The sequence below is a fragment of the Oxyura jamaicensis genome, chromosome 5 (assembly GCF_011077185.1).
Source record: "Oxyura jamaicensis isolate SHBP4307 breed ruddy duck chromosome 5, BPBGC_Ojam_1.0, whole genome shotgun sequence".
NCBI classification, from domain to species: Eukaryota; Metazoa; Chordata; class Aves; order Anseriformes; family Anatidae; genus Oxyura; species Oxyura jamaicensis.
Genome location: NC_048897.1, coordinates 42417849 through 42439302, shown reverse-complemented (window position 1 = coordinate 42439302; position 21454 = coordinate 42417849). Strand labels below are relative to the sequence as shown.

General features: G+C 46.0%; 1 protein-coding gene across 1 annotated transcript in view; it reads right to left on the bottom strand.

Annotated features, from left to right (window-relative positions):
- Nucleotides 1-912: 912 nt before the first annotated feature.
- EVL (Enah/Vasp-like) overlaps nt 913-21454 on the bottom strand; it is a 141946-nt gene continuing 121404 nt past the window's right edge. Inside the window, 12 exon segments of the mRNA XM_035328304.1 lie at nt 913-1520; nt 2574-2631; nt 2987-3053; nt 5089-5151; nt 5256-5322; nt 6687-6753; nt 8745-8805; nt 12268-12389; nt 12822-12938; nt 12940-13052; nt 17190-17251; nt 21364-21427. Of these exon segments, the coding sequence (XP_035184195.1) occupies nt 1483-1520; nt 2574-2631; nt 2987-3053; nt 5089-5151; nt 5256-5322; nt 6687-6753; nt 8745-8805; nt 12268-12389; nt 12822-12938; nt 12940-13052; nt 17190-17251; nt 21364-21427 (899 nt within the window). The 3' untranslated portion in view covers nt 913-1482.

Genomic DNA, 21454 nt, shown 5'->3' with positions numbered 1-21454 from the left:
CCTTGCTCAAGCAGGGTCACCCAGTCCATCCTGCCCTGTCCTGCTGTGCTGCTCTGCCCGGTCTGGGGGTGGCCCCAGCCTCTTGGGGGCTTTCCTCCTGAAGCAGCTCCTGGGACCTGGCCTTCAACATGAAATCTTCAGGAAGGCCTGAAGCAAGGCAGGGGGCTCGGGAAATGCTGGGCTGATTCCAATAGCTGAACTCCGACTGCTTCTTCCACTTACACAAAGCTATCGAGAAGATGGTATCGCAGCTGCTGCCTTGTAAATGTTGCGCTGAACCAAGTCGAGCAGAAATTCCCAAGATTGCACTAAAGAATGGGAAGAATGGCACTAAAGAAAAAAAAAAAAAGTGTGACCTGCTATAGATATGAGTGGGTGTGTGCTATTAAGTGCTCAGCCATGCCAACACAGCATCCTGTACTCAGATATGAGACTTCAGTTTCCACGAAATAAAGCTCTTCAAAGGCTGCACAGCGTTTACAGATGAAACGTGTGAAATATTAACAAGTGACACCTGTAAGCCTCTAGTTCAGAGGTGTTGCACCAGTGATTTCAGCACTGCCCTAATGCCTTCTGTAGCCTTGCTCCAGAGGAACAACCCCCTTGTACTTACTAGAAGCTCTTACAAGTGCAGGTGATGGGACTGGTGTTGTTTTGTTCTTTTACTGACGGCAGGAGATGCAGCAGGACAGTGGTGGCCTGAGATGAGCCATAAGCCACTGACCTGCACTGACCACCAAAAAGTCACCGAGGTTTCTGCAAGGGCTCTCCGTTCCTGCTCTGTGGTGCTGCTGCTGCAGGGTGAGTCTTCATCACCTTCCTCCCACCCTCCCCGTGCCAGCAAGGAAACACTTCCAAGTGGCACTGAGGTGGGGAAACTGAAGTGATTAATGAAACAAACAAAGGCAGGGCCATGTGGACAATAAACAGTTTATTACCAATATGAACACAGATACTGTGATGCACTGACGTACCATTTTTTATATTGTGATAACTCTGAGACAAAGAATTTGTTGGCTGACAACTAACATGTCTCTGTTTTCTTCTGGTGATGCCACAATACATTTCTGTTGGCAAAGGATCTTCATTTACATTGCAGACTACTAGTAAAATTACTTTGAAGTCATCTATCAAAAGCAAATGATTCACGTGTGTTCTTATCTACTACTAAAAAGAAAGGTAATACATTTAAATAAGCAAATACAAAATACAAAAAAGGCTGACAAATCCAATGTGCAGTGTCAGATGAAATCTAAAAAATCCAGAAATTTAAAATTTAATATTCTTTAGATTAAGACTTTTAAAATGAAGCGAATCCAAGGCAGCAGCAAGCTTCAAAGTGTGCTGAGTCTGCTAATAAAAAGGGTATAAGAACAAAGACAGTGCCGGTGTCCTCTCTCACCATCTTGCGTGACCTTGGTACACTTAGAAACGATCCGCTCTTCCTAGCATTCTTAGTACCGTCCAAATGCTTTGCAATCATTATGTTGTACTGATCCTACTCAACTCCTGCCGTATGGCTAGAAAACCAAACCAAAAAGTTAGTGCCTAAGGTCATGCCCAGCGCGCGGAAAAGGCTAAGTACAGAGGGTGCAGAACGTACGCGCCGGTAAAAGGATGAGTGGAGGGTAAACGGATGGTAAGGGTAAGCAGTCAGCTGTTTGCTTGCAAACTGCAGTAGTGGTTTAAGAAGTTGCATCTGCGATTTATATGGATGTCTTATCTTGCACTGGAATGAACTGGGGAGTCTCTGAGGGCCAAGCTGCTGGGGCGGTAGCATACGGGTAAGGGTGTCTCTCCAAACTGCCCAGCTGCTGGTGGGCACGTGGTGCTAGGGCAAGGGGCGAGGGCATGGGTTTAGCTGTTTCACAGTCTCCTCTATTTCCCCTTCTGTATGAAGCTAAGATGGGGAGTGCAGGGTGTGGGCATGGACCTTCACATGCCCTAACGCAGGCTTCAGGTGGGTATTTTGCTGTGCGTGTCAGTAATAGCGTTATTACGCTGCCTTATGTTGGCCTTGAAAAATACATTTTGTCATCAACTGCAGAGCAATTTATAAACAAGTTCTGGATGCATTTAGTACAGCTGTTGCACTTTTCACCGAGTTGGAAAAATACATGGCTATTCAGATTGAGTGAAGGGCTGAAAGTGGTTTTTGAGCATAGGAGGCCTACAGAGGATGCTTGGGAAGGATTTCCAGGTAGGTGCCTTTGTGCCCTCCTGCTTGGCAGGTTAGTTAAAAGTGATTTCACGCTCCCTGACTATGATCAATTGATGTGCCATGGGTTACAGGCCAGCCATTTCTCCCACTCCCACCTCTGAGAAGCACAGGCCGGTGAATTTCTCACAGGTTAGGGTGAAAATGCTTGTCAACAGCATAAAAATAAAGGATGTAATACAGTGTCACGATCAAAGCTCAGTTAAGGTAGACGCATGTTCTTCAGTTGTGTATATAAATCAGAGCTGCTCAGGCAAGTCTGAGAACACCAGGGAACTCCCTGCAGTGCCTATCATCTTATCTATAGGAAATTAGTCATAAAGGTGAGAAAAATAATAATTTTTCTCTTTCTTACCATCAATTATCTCCTCTTTCACTTTGTGTAACTCTCTTACAACTTCCTCCAATATTTCCTGATGAGACAAAACACAAGTCAGCTGCTCAGAATCTCCTTCTAACCGGTGGAAGAAAGCGCAAGTTTAACACGGTTGTGCTGTGCCCCCGCCTCCGCTGATGCTCAGAGCCTAGCGCTGCTCTCAGGCAGGGCTGCAGAAGAGACTGGCATAGTTATTTGCACATTTCTGTACAGGCATCTTGCTCGAATAGCAGTGAGACTGTGCTCTCTTGCTGCTCACCAGCTATCCCTTCTCTAAGCACCTAGTTGTAGAGGAAATCGGCAGACTGAACAGCTGTTTTGCTCGTACAGCGCATGCATGGGGGAAAATGGGTAGCTCGCCAAATCTGAGCGCCAAGGACCTTTTGACTCACCTGTTTCATTCGATCGAAATCTAAGGCATCCATAGCCACGTCGTTGCTGCTGCTCACTGGCTTCATCCTTGAAAAAGGGAAGAAGAGGACAAAAAAGCAGCCCGTCAGTTGCCTGCAGTGCTGGCCCAGCCATACCCACCTGCTGACCCCGGCCCTCGAGGAGGCTGCTCCTGGACTGCCCATGTCGCAGAGGGTGCAAAGGCTGAGCCCAAACTTAATCTGGACTCTTTTTTGAGGGAAAGGGGGTCTTACTGATTTTAAACTAGAAAACACTGAGAGGACTTAACAATATGCTTTATTACAGCACTGGCAATTTGCACTCCTGTCTTGGCACCTAGGCTTTAATCAGTTGCTAAAGTAACAGTAACAAAATAGCAATAGCAAATCAGTAATAGCAAAAGATGACTGGGAAAAGAATACCCCAATAATCCTGTCCCTGGAAGGCCTGACTTGAGCCGAGCTTGCAGCACAGGCACTTTGTCTAGACCGAAAACCAACCACAGTCTGCCCTTACTGCCTGATCCACTTGAGTATTACCAGTCTTCCAGGATCGTATTCGTCCACGAGCTGACCTCTGCTGATGGCTGATGAAGGACCATAGGGCAGCTGAAGCTGTGAGACTTTCCGTTTTAACCAGTAACTCTAAAACATCTTAGAATCATGCTAAATAATTCAAAAAGAAGATTTCAAATAACTTTGCCATCATCTTTGGGCCCAAGCTGGGGGCTGGCTGAGATCCTGCCACCTCTGTGGGTACACTTGGTCTTGCAGCCTTTTCTTGAGAAACCCTTCACATTCTTGCTACCATCTCACAGCTAAGTTGGGAGTTAAGACAGATACAAATGCCATCAAACTGATCAGGAAGGAAAACAGGCCACTGCTGAGAGCTTCTGCAATGTGCCTTACTCCCCCTGCAAAAGTCAGATGAGCAGAAAACACTGAGAACTACTTCCAGGCGTTCAACTAGCAATGGAGTTTTCCCTCTGAACTTCTCCAAGGTGGAATGGCATTGTAGAAGAGAGCTGGCGAAAGCTTGGTGGCTGCTTTAAATAGCCCATATTTCATTCCTGCTTGCAAGAAGAAGGAATAGTCTTTTCTACATCAACTGGAAACTCACACTTATTTCCTACAGCAAAGGTGTCCCACTGGTTTTAGGAGAGCTGGACGGACTACATTTTGCCCTAGTAACACTGGTTCTTACTTTAATTTTTTTGTGTAGGATACGTTCTAGCATCTGTAACAGCAAGAAGGATGTGCAGATAGTTGCAATTTTCTGTCTGCAAACTGTTAGCAAGTAACAGTGCAAAACAAGGGGCATCTCTTTGCAGTTAGTGCTAACCACACACAAGTGCCCGTTCCACCTCCTCCTTCAACGTATCCACCCGTCTCAGTGCTCAGCAGTCGCACAAGGTGTTCCTGGCCCAAAAGGCAGCCTCTCTTTAGCTGTGCAATACCAAATCTTAATCTCAATCTCCGTGGGTGATCCTGCAGCGTGGCTGATGGGACTGCAGGATTCCTGCTTTAGGTTTCTCAGCTTTTGACACTTGCCAGCTTTTGCACCCCATACTCCTGAATGCCCATCTGGTGGCTGGCGCTTTCCACAGCTCAGTGTTAAGTTGTTGCATCAAGTTTTGCTCTCCCCCTTTCTCATGCATCTGTTGCAGTTGCACAGATGGGGGAATAACCACCCTTCTCCAAGTTGTAGGCTCTTTGGATCATTTCTGTCTTTGATTTTGGATTTCTGCTGAGGCTGAACAAGGAAAACTTCCCCTGTTGGCAGGGTCATCCTGAGCCTACCACAAACCAGTGCTCCCAAATCTCCCGTCCATTGGGCACTGCAGCCTGCCTACCCCTGCCTGAAGAGCACTGTGATCCATTCCCGTGATGCCTGTGCCCACCTGAGCAGGGGGCTGTTTCTGTGGAACAAGCCTTTCACACAACACACTCTACCATCACCCTGTTTCCACTTTGTGCAGCGACAGACAGAGCAGACCGTAACAGAATGAGTACAGACACAACAGAAGATGAGCGTCAGTGCTGAATGATGGGATTTGCCAAAGGACAAGCCAAGACGGTTAAGAAGCCGGGCTGTTAGCCAGTACCTAGAAGACACGTGGGATTGTGTGGGGCTCTTAGCTTCACAGCTCTTCGCCACTGATGGATTTCTACAGCAATGGAATGAAACGAGACATGAGTTGTGCAGGTGCCACAGGGACAGCGTGACCATCCCAACTACTAGCCAGCCATGAAGACAACCTGTGCGGCTCACCTAGACAGTAATGAAGATACAGGCTTTTCAACAGAATTGCTCCTTTCCCATGGCTTCTTCCCAGAGTCTGTAAAACAGAAATTGAAATGTTACTGTCTATTGTTTTTTTTCTCTATCAATAAAAAAATCTCAAAATTGATTGTTTTATACCACTGCTTACAGTCAGTGGGGTGAGCGACTTAGAAAGATCCAGGAAAGCAAGAGTGCTGAATGAGGGTGGTTGTCTACATTACAGAGAAAGCATTGGCAAAGATCTGCTTAGTCATCCCTTTAATTAGGGACCAGACACTTAAATGATACTAAAAAGGCATGGAATTGGAACAGTACAAAGAAAAGCACAATCCCTGAGAGCATGAAATACAGGCTAAGTGCTGCAAGGCTTAGTTTCTTCAGTATAATACTTACTTGTATTTTAAGTGAAAAAGGCTTATGTTTCTTGTCTGCATAGCTGGCAGAAGGTGTGGGTGTACCGAAAAAAAGTGTGACCCCCTTAATTGAAATCTCCAGAGAGAATTTATTTAATGCTGTTTGCATTTCTATCTGGGAAAACATTCCCCCAAAGTGCAGTACAGAGCCCTCCTTCCTGAAAATGCCGCCTGTTGCCCCAACCTTCTCTTCTGCAAATAGTCCAAAATAAAGTGAGCTGTTTCAGAGACCCACATGACACACTGCTTTATACACAAGGGTTTCCTCTGTGAGGTCCCGAAAAGCTCTTTAGAATTATGGACACTCCCAGGAAATCTCTAGATCTTGTTCCTCTTTTACATGCATTCACCTTTCTGCTAGCTTCTTCCCCTTCCCTTGCCAAACAAGCAAATAATGGCTTTGTTCCAAAAGGAAGCTGGAATGGTTAAATACTCATTCCCTTGGGAGAGATTTCTTTTAGCATGTATGAAAGCCAAGGCTGATGCAAGGATGATTTGCTGATGCAAAGCTGGCTGGCTTGCAGCTTATCTACTGCGATACAATCATTTCAAATCATCATAGGAAAACCATATTTAGGGGCTCCTTAATTTCACCAGGTAACTCTCGAGATCAGGCCTTCTGCAACAAGCTACTAGGTGAAGGAAGGAAGGAAAACAGCTTGAGACCCAAACCTCAACAGAATAGACCAGGACAGCTACAGTACCAAAAGCGGAGTAAGTATTTGCTCTCAGAGGATTGGGGTGCATGACTCTGACAATGCAGATCCTCAATTGTACGTCTGGACCGCTGTAACTTGGTTGGCCCTTTAGTCAGGTTTGAGGCTGAGAAGTGTATAAAATCACCATTTCTTGGTGAGCACAGCTTTTGAAACAATAGTCACTAGGGAAAATTTTCCATTAGCTACCACTGCTGCGCTCTGAAGGAGGACAAGGAGCCAAGAGTCCTGAGAGATGCAGAAGACTGGATTAAGAAGTCAAGTAAAGTGCCACTATTTTGATTTAATACCTGATGAATTTTGCTGCTGCTGGGCGGGACCTCGTGTACCGGGTGAAGGAGAGATGCTAGCATCGTCCTAGGAAGAGAAAAACAGGGCATTACTTAATTCTGGAGGTGAAGCAGAGAGTCTTCATCTACTCTGGAGACCAGCTACAGTACATACAGGTGGTACGAAAACAAGTTTTCTTCTGGCACCTCTGATAGGCACTGCTTCCAAAGTATGGGCTGAAGTCCATTTACACTTTAAAGTTACTCGCTATTTAGCATGGGAAAATACCTTTTTACTTATTTTTTTGCTAAGATGGACACTTTGCCATGATTCCACTGAATCATTCTCATCCCTGTATAGCAAACCAGGCTGAATTACCACTGAAGAGTGCCAGCTGGTGTTGTCTAAATATAAAACATTCATTCCCCAAATTTAGAAACTCTCTGTAATATGGAAACAGAGCCACCTGAAGGAACACGGGGTTACATCCCAGCCTTTTACACCAGCACAGTCACTGGTATCAGTGAGAGCAGCCCAGGTACTAACAGAATATATAGTAACTACATCAGTTTTTTCTCCTAACTAGAATATTAAATATTACATCACAGTTTTGGACTTTGTTTCATGGGATTTATGAGTGGCAGGTCATAAAACATTAACCCTTATTTTTGACGTGTCCATTTTATCTAGTAGCCTTCAAAACACGCTCAGGTGAAGATTTAATTGTGTATGGCAAAAACAATATTGCACCAAATTTGACAGAAGATAACCCCACCACACAGTATGCTCAAGACACACATTAAACAGATGCTCATTAAAACATCCTTCTTAATAGGTGCTACCAAAAAAGTTAGAACGGGGGTGCAGACTCCTGCAGAGCTTCAAGGAGAGAGAGCAAGAAGCAGAAAGACAGCAGAGGCTGAACAGTTAGAAGCTAAGTGGTGCCTTTCATCTCAGAGCGTATGGTTCGAAACGAGCCTTAGGGCAGGATTAAGAGTAATGGTTGCACTGCAGAACCAAGGATTCAATAAGCAAATTCCACGCTTGAAGCATTCCTGGAGGAACATGCAAAAAAATAGCTGCTTTTCGCCTTAAACAGTGCTTAGCCCTGCTCTTGCTACAAACTCTTTAGACTGGGGTGAGATTTGCAATTTCTGAACGACTTTCCTGCTGAGCAGCTGTTATCCTGTCTCTGGTGGGAATGTCTCTGTACAGGTGAGATGGGGCACACGAGATGCTTTATGAACTTGCAACCTTCACAAGGGTACAGTTTGGCAACAAGGATGCTCTATGAGCAGCAACCCATGGGAAAGGACACAAAATTAATTCTGGCCTCTTTCAAAACTGGAGACATCTCCCATGCTTCAGTAGTTCAGCAAGTAAAAAGAAGGGCTTTAATCTGCATGTTGAACTAGAAATTGCAGCACTGAGTTTGGTGTAAAGATTGTGTCAAATCAAATCTCTTGCTCAGTTGCTTTCATGGACAGCATGCAGACAGACTGCTTAAAACAGAATGAATCCGAATTCCCTGAAATTGTCCAAAGTCTCACTATAGTGTAAGTATTATGAACATGTATTTTAATTTTCGTATGGTCTAGTAGTTAACACATTGTTTCTCCTTCCCTCCCAGACATGTTTTATATGCAGGGTCTGCAGTGAGCTGATTCTTGCTTTGCATTAAGGATGGCAAAGCAAAGTTACCCCACATGGCTGACGATCCACTTCAGCTCAGCTGAAGCCACAATGGACCGGGTCTCAAGGTGACTTGCCAGAAGGGCTCATTGCATCTTCTTAAGGGGCAAGAATCCACTGTACCCTAAGATCCTCAGAGCACAGCATGAGAAAGCACCAATTGGCCTGGTTTGGGCAAAACCTCACCCACAAATAGGAAGGAAACTTGTTCCTAGGGTGCTCTTCCCAGGAAAGGTAGAAGCAGCCACATTTACTTTGACTGATCGTGTATTGCTGGGTCAGCACTGCTTGGCGTTCCCTGCCACACACAGGAACGAGAACAGGACTTTGCAAGGCAGAACATCAACATATTGCAAGAGCACAACTGCAAGGAATCTTTTACTTACATTTTGGCTTTCCTCTTCTTTTTTGTCAGCTGGCTTGTCTGACTGCGACGCTGCTTTCCTCCTTTGCAAAGGAATACGAGACAGGACACACAGTCAGCTCTCTGGAAGCACATTTCCTGCACCAGGCATCAGCCTCCATGTGGGAAGGCTGATTCAAGCTTTGGTGGGAGTTATTATTTACTTAGCTCCTCTTACAGAACTTGACAAAGACTGAATATACTCGGTTGCGTAGGATTTTGGATGGAGGTGAGGAATCCAAACCTTAGTGATACGACTCACGGAGAGGGGCAATATTTTGAAGCCGTGTTTAATAGAGGAATGCAGGGTGTGCAGAGTAAGAAATGTGTTGAGGCAGAGGAAGGAAGCAGAGCTGGTATGACATGGGGTAAGAAAGGGATGACTGCTCTGTAGGGCTCAGGACCCAGCAGCATCAGTCCTACACAGGAGTTACAACCCAAGCCCCCACAGGGGGTTCTGAGGAGCAGGCGGCTCAGGTGAGTATTGCTGGGGTGAAATGTTCTCAGGCAGCTCCAATACCATTCTGTCAGTTGTCCTATGATCCACCCATCCCCGTTCCCACCCAGAGAAAGGGCTGTGGCACTGCTCTCATGTGTGAGACGGTCAGAAAAGCCCTTCAGCCCTGGGGAGAGAGGGCACTGCTCAGCCATGACTCCTGGCCCCTCCAGGATGGGAAAGCCTTGGCTGGAGACCAGGAGTCAGGAAAAAGGAGTGCACCAGCCTGGGTGCCTTTGGTGAGTGGTAGCAGATTGTTGCTGTCTCAGCCCCAGTTCAAAGGCAGCAGAACTCCTGAGCCCCGCAGTCCCAGGACCGGCAGCGTTGGTGGTGCCTGCAGAAATTGCGTGAAAACCTCACTCTGTCGTCCTTCTTCCCAAGGTGAGGCAAAGCTCCACAAGAAGCACGTGGCAAAGAGCTGCAAGCCACCCATGGAGCAATTGGACATGCGAGTAAACAAACATGTTTGTTTTTCTTTGAAGAAAGCATGGTGAAACTTCTTGGGTGCCAGCCACACTGACTGAAGAAAATGAAAAACAAATTCTTGATTTTCAAGCCGTGCTTAGGGTCTAAACAACACTCAAGGGTGCCAGGCACTGCTTCTCTTTGTAGACAAGGGAACTGCAGCTCCAGTCTCCACCTGACTTTTGGTTGTGATGATCTTTATCCTTACCCACCTGCAAACACTACCCTTAGCAGCCTCCTTTTTTAACACACCAGTATGACAGGTTTTTCATTTAATCTTTATTCTGAGTTGGACAAAATTCATCTCAAAGAAAAAAAAAAAATATCCAAATGGCTCTCAGAAAGGCTCCTGAGTTTCAATAAACAGACATCTTTCTATCTTTGCCAAAAGAAAACCCTCACTGGATTCACAGAGGAGGATGTAATGTAAATTTGGAGTAAAACAGAGGAGTTTTTATCTTCTTATTATATGCATGCATGTGCTTGTACAATGTAAATTTGGAGTAAGGAGGAGTGAAGCACATTTATGTGTTTGTAGGACACAGTGCTCTGTAAGAATTACTTTCAGATACTCAACTGCATTCATCATTTTACGATATCAGATCAGAAATAATTTTTATAGTCTTTCTACAATATTTAGTTGACATTTCTGAGGAAAAAAAAAAAGGTTATAATGGTTATTAACTTGAGGCAGGGAAATACTAGCCCCGCTGGGACCAGTGTCAGATTTATGTCTTTCAACAGACTTTTAACTGGGCTAGAAACGATGGTGGGTTGTTAGGTGATAGTACATTATTACACTTGCACTTCAGGTCTCAATCAAGCAGCTGCTCCCTAGGGGGCCACTAAATCCAGAGAGCAGTATTTTACACCACCTGAGCGTGCAGACATATTTTCTCCATTTCTTACCCAGCATTAGGCACACTCTCTGCTTCTGAGCATGTTTTTCTGCTCAGAAGAGGGCCCTGAGATCCCACACTCATCACTCGGCAGATTTTATACTGCACATGCTCACTTTCAAAAACACCTGCCTTTCCTCCAGGCTGCCAGCTTGCTAAAAGCCACCTGGAACACGGTGCAGGTTCTCTCCCTTCTCCATGTCATCGAAAAGAAAAAGGGTTTTGCAGCCAAAATGACTCCTCTCCAAATCAGTTTAACAGCCTGTGTCTAACATCTGACTAACATTTGTTCATGGCCATTGACTTCCTTGGATTTGGGAAGCAAAGTTGAGCATGCAGCTCTGCTGATGGAGCTCCTGGGAAGGACGGGCAGCTCAGTCATTCCCAGAGCAGAGCAGAGCAGCACGGTGCTCACCACAGTGCAGGGTTTTTGTTAAGGCAGCAAGGGGATTTGATCCTGAATGCTTGAAGACTGCCAAAAGCCACGCTCAAGTACATTTTAAGCTAGACATTTGCAGGATTTCTACATCCAACCATATGAAATGTCCATTCAGATCTCGTGTCTGAACACAGCTTGTCACCCAGTTACCCTCTTCACTGAACTTTACTTTGCTTACAGACATCTTCCAGTTCAAGTACAGTTCATTTTGACATGTAGCAGTACAAAATAGATCAGAAGTTGAACCAGAAAATAAGTATTTAAAGCTATTAAACTATTTTAATTCTGAAAAGAGACAGAATTATGTATTTGGTATTTCACATTGCTGGAAACTGTATTTGCAGTTTTGTGTATTAACTGAATGCTTTCTAAAAGATTACATCCACAGTCCATGCTCAGAATTCATTCTGAAATGAGCAGAACATGGAATAAAGTTGGAATCAGACCCTCTGCACTAGGATCTGTGTTTATCCTACACAGTGTTATTTAAAATCTCCACCTCTGCACACCATAAGACTGTACCTACCCTTTGTTATCTTAGTCATCCTTTTGTTTCACTGTTCATATGTAAAAAAAAAAAAGTCTTTAAAGCTAAAACCGAAACATCTATCACTAGCAACTTGTGAATTACTGTCTAACAGAACATTACTGGTGGAAGAAGAGGGAAAAGAGAAAGCAAAAATAATTGAAATAGAGTGCTTTTAAATATCTGGTAGTTTGATATATCATGAGTCACCTTGGCAGAGAATAACTTGGCTAGACTGTCTGAAAACACACTAAGAATCAATACCAAGTTACCTGCCAAGATGCTGACCTGTTACCCTGTTTATGTCTTTGCGCCCAGCATCCTGAATGAGCTGCATAAAATTTGTCTATGTTCCTTTCACGGATTATTATTTCTGAAAACTGCAACTTCAAAATAGATCTGGTAAACAGCAAAATCACAGAGGATGTATTTGCCACTGTCTTTGAAAGTTACCACACTGCAGGCTTTGCTACAGCAGCTAAACTCTGCCAGGTACCATTGCTGCAACACCTACACTTTCATATCAAATACCAGAGGATGTGGGTGAGCAACTGTGCAGGACCTGGCAAATTGCAAAGAGACAGTGAAGTGACCCATTGCTCACCAAAAATAGGAGCACCTTGTCCCATTCAGTTTGCTGTGGAGCTCATGCTAGGGCTTACTTGAAGTCTAAGTACAAACCTTTTTGCCAGTAATTTATTCATTTCTTCCATTAGTCCTCCGCCACCTCCTCCGCTACTTGTTCGATTGGCATCGCTCTTGGAGACCCCACTGGGGCTGGACCCTCCTGAGCCGTCTTCTGGCTTAAGACAGAAATAAACATTGGAATTAAGGAGAAGAATTTAATTTAGAACCACACCCATAATGATTAGTTTTCCTAATTATTATCAGCAGTGATCACAATCACAGCTCAAAACCAGAGGCAGGATGTGTTCGGGGTTAGAAAGGAGACCCGCACAGACCTTAATAAGTCCGGGAGCAATCTGGATGAGGCAATACATTTGGGTGAATTATGTTTGTTAATAATTATGATTAGGTTACGTAACCCTTACCAAAGTGGACACTTATTTATGCGAGGCCTCAACACTCTACGCTGGCTTTTTGAGCACAGTGGCTTTAACCACTTGTAATGCTTGTAAAATACCAGCAGACAAAACAAGGGCAGACTTGTAATGAAATCCTGGCAGAATCCTGGCAGAAGAGCGCACCTGGGGGCTGTCATGCCCCCTCCTTACCCGTTGAACTCTCCTTAGTTTGGCACCAGCCAGAGCCGCCGCGAGCCCTGACACGGACCCGTCTTCACCGCCAGCCCCTTGGCCGGCACCAGCCGGCAGTGGGGGCGGCGGGGGGGGGCGCAGCTCCCATGGGTGGCGGAGGGACTGGGGGGGGTGGCGGAGGGGGAGGGCCCCCAGATGAAGCAGGGATCACCGCAGCCCCGCTGGGATGGCCGGGTGGCAGCGCTGGGCCTGAAATGCAGAAAAGATGAATTACATGTGAAGAGCCATCTCCTCTGGCCCACACGCAGAGTCACAAGCCCTGTCCCTGGGCTGCGACCCGGTGGCACATCAAGAGTGATGCCAGGAAGCACCAAACACCCAGAGGAATAGGGAATGGTGGAGGCATCGATGGTCCATCAGCTATGGTTGTGTCCTCCCGAACAGTGATGCAGCAATGGTCAACCGGCTGCAGGTGTTCTGCAAGACCCCATCACCACCAACCAACCTTCTCCCTCTGGGCTAGTATTTTATACTGTACTGAAACCAAAGCACAAAGTGGAACCTTTCTTGTGCTCTTCTCATAGCTTTCTGCACGTGGACAACAAGCTGCTCTAGGCTTTACCTGCTCTAGGGAACCTCACCTGCTTTAGGTAACCTGCTGTGGCAGGGTGGTTGGACCTGATGATCTCTTGAGGTCCAACCCCTACAATTCTGTGATTCTGTGAAAGCCCTCCAAGCAGCAGCTGCTTGGAGGGACCAATCGGGGTGCTTAATCCCATTGCAGCGCTTTGCCTGTAATGGGTCAGCTGAATGCGTACACCACCAGGAGGGTATTTCCCTACATTATGCCCTCAGAACAGGCTGATCTTGATACATAATCACAGGTTCAATTGTTCAGTAAGTGTTACTTTCAAAGACTGGAGCGTTTTGACCAAGCAACGTTTGGAAATTAACATTAGCAGCCTGGTTTTCTTCTTATCTAGGGTTCTTCATAATACTACCTTATTTCTGTGGTTACTTCTGCATGATTTCACGCTCTTGATTCCATTCTTGAAGTGAAGCATAGCTGCTATTAGAAATACTTTAAACGTTTCAAGCCCTCTTTGGTTCACAAACATAATAGCTGGTAATTCATTGTGGGTACAGTTAATTGTAATTGCAAAACTACACACACCTAATTAGAGGCCAGCCTGAGGCAAAAATTGAACCGAGTCAAAATAATGGACTGATGTAAGTTTAAAATAACTTTATTGAACTAAATGGATTTCAAGGACTTGTATCAGCTGAAGGACTGAGCCTCCAGTGGCTGTAGTAATATTTTTAGCACTAAGTGGAAGGAAATGTCTCAGTTTTAGTCCTTTTCTAGGCACATAATTTAAGCATTATATGTGCTTATAGACAGGAATGGATCCAAGTCACAAAAAGTATGATCTGAATTACAAATAGGCATTACTCGTAGCTGCTCACTCAGCAGGCTTTAGATGAGCACTAGGAATCAAGACCATATGTAAAGTGCAGACCCAAGCTCTTGATCTGCTTGCATTGAAAAAGGTTTGCTGGAACAATTATAGTGACAAGACCTCAACTATTAATGCAGTTTACACCAGAAAGTTTCTAGAAGGAAATAAATTATATAAGCACGTAAGATTCTGCATAACTCTAACAAAATCAGTGTTGCATCTTTTACTGGTCAGAAATGCCACTTAAGTGAAAGAATAAAAATCCCAGCCCCTACCAACATTGCTACACAGACAACAAGTGTACCACAGATCTGGCCTCCAGCTTCAGAGCCCATCGCTAAGTTTGGAGCTGAATGAACAGAGGCTTTGAACGAAGCTCGCTGCCAAATGCAGTTTGACTCTGCCAAATGATATAAACCTCCTGGGCTAATACAGTGGGAATATGCATTGCAACAACCCAGCTACAGGGCCCTGTAATTCTTGCTTTTTGTCCTGTTTTTACCTGAGAAGGTCCTCAGACCAGTCCTGAGTACCTTCTATGGTTTTCTACCTTGGTTTCAGAAATTGTGAACGGCAGGAGTGGTCTTGGGTCTCTCAGGTCTTGTTCTAGTGGTCATGGGCAGTACGAATGCAGCTTTTTAGGTAGCTCTAAGCTAAGCCTTTGACAGGTCACAACTCATTGAAAATCAGTACTTACTCAAGTGGGAAATGGTTGATGAAGTCATGTAAGGAGGGGTCCTCCCGGGCATAGTCACCTCAGACCCAGCAGCATAAGGGGGAGGCAATGGAAGACAGTGTGACATGGGCTGGCACCACTGCTGCAGGGGATGAGGTGACGGAGGCGATGACAGGGACGGGGCCTGGCCGAAGGAGCCGGGGGGGCTGGCAATCATGGACAGCTGGGAGGAGGGCACAGCTCCTAGGCACGGAAAGAAAGACCCAGGCACGCTTCTCACCTGGGTCCTAGGGGAGCCTGAAGCAATTTGCTCTTTGGAGTGGCCATTCAGAGGTACGCCGGCCAAGCCTTCTTGGCCTGCTTTACCCATGGGTTCCCCGATCCTGTCACGTGGGGCAGCAATCACGGGCAGGATGGTGGGACCGCGGGGCTGCAGGTCGTCACCCCTCTGCCCTGGGGGGGCATTTGTGACGGGGGCAGCAGAAGTCCAAGGAGAGATGCAAAGAGAGGAGCGCCTGAGGGGCTGGCGAGAAGCGAAGGGAAGATGGGAAGGGTGGGGAGGTGGCGGAGACAGCGAGGTCCGCCTGATGCTTGGCATGACGGGCCTGCGGCTTGGGCTGGCTGGAGGGGAGGAACACGGGGCCATCGACAGCTCGGAGGCTGAGTGTCTGTGCAGGAGCTGTGGGGGCTGGCTGGCTCTCCCCGGGCATCGCAAAGAAGATTTACGAGTGAGCTCAGGGCCAGCAGGCGGGGAAGGGACAGCTCTGGCAAGAGGTGGCAAAGGGGAAGCACCAGAGGCAGGAGCAGGAGGCTGGTGCTGAGAGGGGGGAGAGCACAGGCTTATCTGAGGGGTGGAAACTAAAAGAACAGAAAAGACAAATGAAAAAAAAAAAGAAAGAGTAAGATGGGTATGCAGCAAGGAACAAAACCAAGGCAAAGCAGTATGGAGAAACAGGAAACAAAAAATAAATGCAAACAGAAGCAAAGAGGAGATGGCACAGACACAGCCCAGGGGTTTCCAGCCCTCAGCAGAACTGGGGGCCGTGCAGAGCAGAACCCCATGGCCCGGGATGGGCTGTGTGCTCTGGTGCTGGCAAGCCCCATGTGAATCCGTCAGGGTCTCCAGCGTCACCCTGGCACCAAGGGAGCTGCAGGGGACACACTGAACACAGCGGTGGCCACACTGTACCCAGGAGGGGACAGCCAGAATGCTCCAGGGGCCACGTCCCACTCCTTGTGGCTGTGCTCCCTGATGCAGGAGAGCACACGGTAACCTCTGCCCAGAGTCTGTTGACTTATGTCACTGGCTAAGGTATGAGTGCATCTGAGCTGATTTCGAGTCAAAAACAACTGAGAACTTGTAACAGCTGAGGAAAAAACATAATTGATGTGGCCAAATTAACCACAAAAACTTCCACAAAAGCCTAAACCAGACCATCTTGGTCTGCTTACTGCCTTCTTTCATGGAGGCAAAGCCATATTTCCTAGTTATACACAATTCCTGTCAGCTCTTTGCTCAGCCTTGTGCAACTTAATATGCTATAGAAGATTTTCATAAGCTCATTAAATATGTATGTATTTTCCATTAAGCACACAGAAGACTCCTTACTTCATGACTACAAAATCCCCACCGACGAGACTCCAGGGCTCTCTTTTGCTCTGTGCTGTATCTGGCTTTGTGCCACAGGTCAAAGGGGAGACCCCGACCTGGTACAGCCGGCACGTCCACCCCTTTGCACTCACATCCCCTGGGAATGAGGAGTCACTGCCACCTTGGCCAGCCGCACCTTGGTATGCCAAAAATCCCCCTCTGCTTAGCAGTTTTGGCTAGCCCCAAACCTGCCTACCTCCACCCGTGTGGCTCGGACGTGAGCCTCTGTGAAACAACACACCATGCCCGAGTGCATTTAAGTCCCTAGCTGCAAATGCTGTAAAATCAAATTATCACTAAAGCCACTGTTCCAGCACTGGCACAGGTTGTCCAGAGGTGCATGAGTCTCCCTCCTTGGAGGTATTCAAAAGAAGTGTGGACATTGACGGGACATTGTCACCTGCTCTGGGTGCCCCTTCTTGAGCAGGAGGTTGGACCAGATGGCCTCCAGAGGTTCCTTCCAACCTCCACCACTCTGTGATTCTGTAATTTTTAGCAGTCTAGCTCCTGCATAGCACCACAAAAAAAAACAACTACAACTAAAGGAGACATGCAGGGAGAGACCAAAGCTGCTTTGTTTCTAGGTGTTTGATACATGCCTGTGGTAGAGGTTCTTCTTTCCAGGGATTCCTGGCGCTGTTGCTGCTGCTCCATCACTTGTCTGAAACAGCAATTAAAAAACCTCAGTTATTATGTATTCCTTGTATTTTTTCTGTAATAGCTTCATGCGCTGAGAGGCCCTCAAGCTGTACATCTCAGGTGAGTGAGCCAGTCCTCCATACAAACACTGTTTCTGAGAGATGGACATGGTCTTGACTTCACTTGCTCTGGCCACAGCGGTGCCATTGCAGGTGCTGGGGCCACATAATCGGGACAGGGCCTGGCACTTGCAGGACACCACAGATGCTGGGGTCAGGGGCTGGTTGATCCATGCCAGGCAACCCTGCAATGGGTCCCTTGTTGGCACTGCAGGGCTTTGCAGGTGAGCAAAGCACTGCCACACTGCCAGGGAGGACCTGCAGCGCTGTGTTTCCTCCACATGTGTTCATCACAGAATTACACCGCTGTTCTTTGCATCCTCAGGAGCTGCCAGCTCCCGGGTTGCCCAGGCAGGGAAATGCACTGCCTAGCACCGAGGAGCCTTTTCCCAGGCTCTGCTTTCCAGGGACGTGCAGTTGCCAGTATCTATCAGCAGAGGTCTTCTCTCGCACGCTTTAACACTTCTGCAGAAATAGCTGTCACTGCTGCCCCTGCCACGAGCCCTCCCGGCCATTCTCTAGTTAAAAATATTGACAGCTAAAAAAGCCACTTATTTTTACCACACACGTGGATATAAACCGGGGATTTCAACAATACTACACCGCAACTCTGAATTACCTTATTGGTGCACTTCGCAATAAGGTCTATTACCATTTTCTTCCACGATGTCTAAACCAAGGTTGCCTTGAATTTGTTCCACCTATCTTTGGGCCAGTCTTAATTACAAAGAGATTTCTTTTTTTTTCTGCAAGAAGTTTATTTCTTGTTCTGCACAGCAAGGCAAGCTTAATTAACTAGAGGCAACACTTCTATGTTGTTTCTTTACATAATATTTCAAAAAGATCTCCCTGTTACATTTTTGCTTACTTGTACTTTCAAATGAGTCTGCTATTTTAAAGAATTCTATCTTATTTACATACAAAAAAAAATCCAGAAAAATAAAGTTATGTTATGTAGGAAGTAAAAGAATGTCTTAATTTGCAAAACAATTTTCCTGTGTTTCAATTCTAATTCAATAGATGGAACAGGAAAATTCACAATTATAATTATTCACTGTGGGGAGATCAATTGTAACCAGGCATTATGTTCAGGACGTGCTTTTCACTGAACACAAGCAATTTCTGGAAAATCCTTACAGGCATCTCAGAAAATTATTATATGTGCAAAGGGGAAACAGTTTTGAGAAACAGCCTTGGCTGGCTGATTCCAGTGGTTTCATTTCAGCTACGACAATCTAAACCGAAGAGAAATCTGTTGTTCAGCTTGGCTCATATGGGATAGTTTTGTGCTGAACACCTATGCAGCAGCATCAGTTGCACTTCTAAAATTTCAGTGGTGAAGAGATGTACTAAAAATTCCCTAAGCATACTGTCCCCTACAATATCTTGGCACGTATTAGAAAGATTTGATGTTGAAGAAGGACCTGACATGTACATTTTCCTCTCTAAACCTTGGGGAAACTCTAAGTTTATGTGGAGGACAGATGTGGAAAACTCCAGCACGACAGACTTGGAAAGGAAGATGGGAAAGACTTCAAGCTGCTGGAGCTTCTGGTGTAGACACCGGGGCTGGGTGCTTCCCAGAACAAGAGTCCAGCCACAGATGTTTGAAGTCTTCTGGGCTGATACTAGCCTTGCCTGCCCCTGGGCAGCAGCAGCTTGTATGAGCCAAGCACACCCTCCCACACATGCTAAAAGGAGAACTTCTTAAACTCTTAGGAAGTCAAATTTGTTCCAGTGGAACTAAATAAAGACCAAGATTTGCACAAGGCTGCTTAAGGAGTACTCCAGGAGTAAAATACAAGAAGGAACAAACTGCATCCTCTGACTTGCAATATGTTCTTTTCACATTTGTGTAAAGGTCCTTAAAAAACTTTAAAACAGACAAATTTGCTGGGCAGTTACCATAACTTGATTTCCTTGCCTGCTCCTTAAGATGTTCAAAAAAGCTAGGCCTAAAATTAGGTCTGCTCTATGCTTTAAGAATGCATTAGCATAATTAAAACTGAAAGTCCTCCCGTGCAGATGCAATAATGTCTAAGTACATCTACTGGCAGAGATTATTGCAGTCCAGTGGAGCAAAAGAAGCTTTCCCAGAAACATGTTCCCTGTAGCAGTGGAAAAATATCTACCCAAAGGGCTCTTACTGTCTCCAAGCAAACAGCCGACCAAAGAACATACAAATCAAATCACTCTTTTTTTTCTATCTTAGGCTGGTCACACTTTGAATATACAGACTCAGACACCTAAAATTGGGGTCTGAGTTTCATACAGTCTGCACATTCAGCAATTCCCCCTGGCTTGATCAAGCTTGGGACCATGTCTTCCAGTCAGGCTGTGCAGCACACAGGTGTGGAGCAAGAGCTCTCCTCTCACCTTTTTGATAGCTCAGCTATCAAAGTAACCCTTACCGATCCTGCGTGGCACATCATCACCCACTGAGCCATTTAATAGTCACTTTTAATAGCCATTCAATAATCCCTGTTTAACTTCAGGCCATCTGGGAGCAGGGAACTAATTTCCTTATGCTTTCCCTCCAATTTCTGGAGAAGGAAAGAGAGAATTGTATGTAGGGCTGCTTGCAACAGAAGCGTAAGCACCTACAACAGCGTTTTAAAGAGCTGTACATGGTTTTGTGTAGGGGGCAGTCAGAATGGTCATCCTGGAGCATCAACACAGACGACGTACTGCAGCAGTCCATCTGTGCACCCCGCTGCACCACTCACGGGGCAAAGGCACCCCCTGGACCTGCAAGGGGGCACCTTGTCTGCTTACAGGTTGTGCCTACAAATGAAGGCAGAGCCCACCAAGAGACCTGAGCCTCTGTCACCTCAGGCCAACATCCCCCATGCTGAGCTACACCTGCAGGTCTGGTTGCAGTAACTGCCTTGCAAAGGTATTTATTATCCAAACCAAGCACCCGGCCAAGTCCTCTGAGAGCTAACTGCGCTCTTGCTGACCCTCCTCTGTTTACAGAAGCAAATGCAAACACAGCTTTTAAACAATCACGCACCAAATGGTGATCAGCAACAGGTCCTGCTGGTTCCTGTACTCCAACATACTCTCGATGAAGGGAGGCTCACCAACTTTTAGCTGCACATTTCTGGGGAGAACATGCTGTGGTGTTTCTCATAGAGTAGGTGAGCAGAAATGCAGCGTATAGAGGTGCCTACAGGGAGGCACAAACCTGGCTGTGCAGTGCTGCTGGGCTGGACACAGCCAATGCCAGGCAGCCAGATCCCAGACTACAAGATGTCAGACTAGAAGACCTTGTCCAGAAAGGGACAAGTATGTCCTCTGCTTGGCAAGGGAAGCTGAAGATACTGCTGCTCCAGGAGTCTTGGCTGAATCAGCAAAGCCGAAATGGGAACATTGCCCTCACAGCTTGATTATGGAGAAGGCATATAAGGAAGGACAATCCTGCCCACCGTCCCCTTTGGCATCAAGGAGACCACTGCAAGCAGCTAGAGAAAAGGCCATGTGTAATATGGCACTAAGTCAAGGAATGCATGTAAAGGTGACGGGCATGATTTTACAGTTTCATTTATTATCCTGTTTAGAGCAAAACATTCATAAAAGGAATAGGATATGACATAGGAAGTAGCCATAGGCAAAGTGAGCCTAAGTTATTACTGACAGGGTATATATACCAGCAAATCCTTCCTGGGCAACATGACTAGCAACGGCCAGTAAGTGATCCAGAACAGGCAATGGTTAAGCTTTCTTAATATGCGAGAAACACACACTCTACAGATTGCTTGTAAACATGTTTTGTCTTTAACTCTGAACATGAACATGCCTCACACTTGCCCTTGAGCAAAGAGTTTACCTAGGGTTTCAGTTCACTTCACCCTTTAAAAAGTCATTACAGAATTATTACCAATAATTACTAACTACTCAGAATCAACATAAACCAGGTTATGAGTAGGAAGAACAGTACTTATTAGTGAGCAAGGACTGTGCACACATCAAATTACAAACTAGAAATCTACCATAATTGATGAACCCAACTTACCTCCTCTGTGCTTCCATCTCATCTGGGGATGGCCCATTCTGGACCTGGCGCTGGGCAGCTGGACCTACAGAGAAAACAAGAGAATGCTACT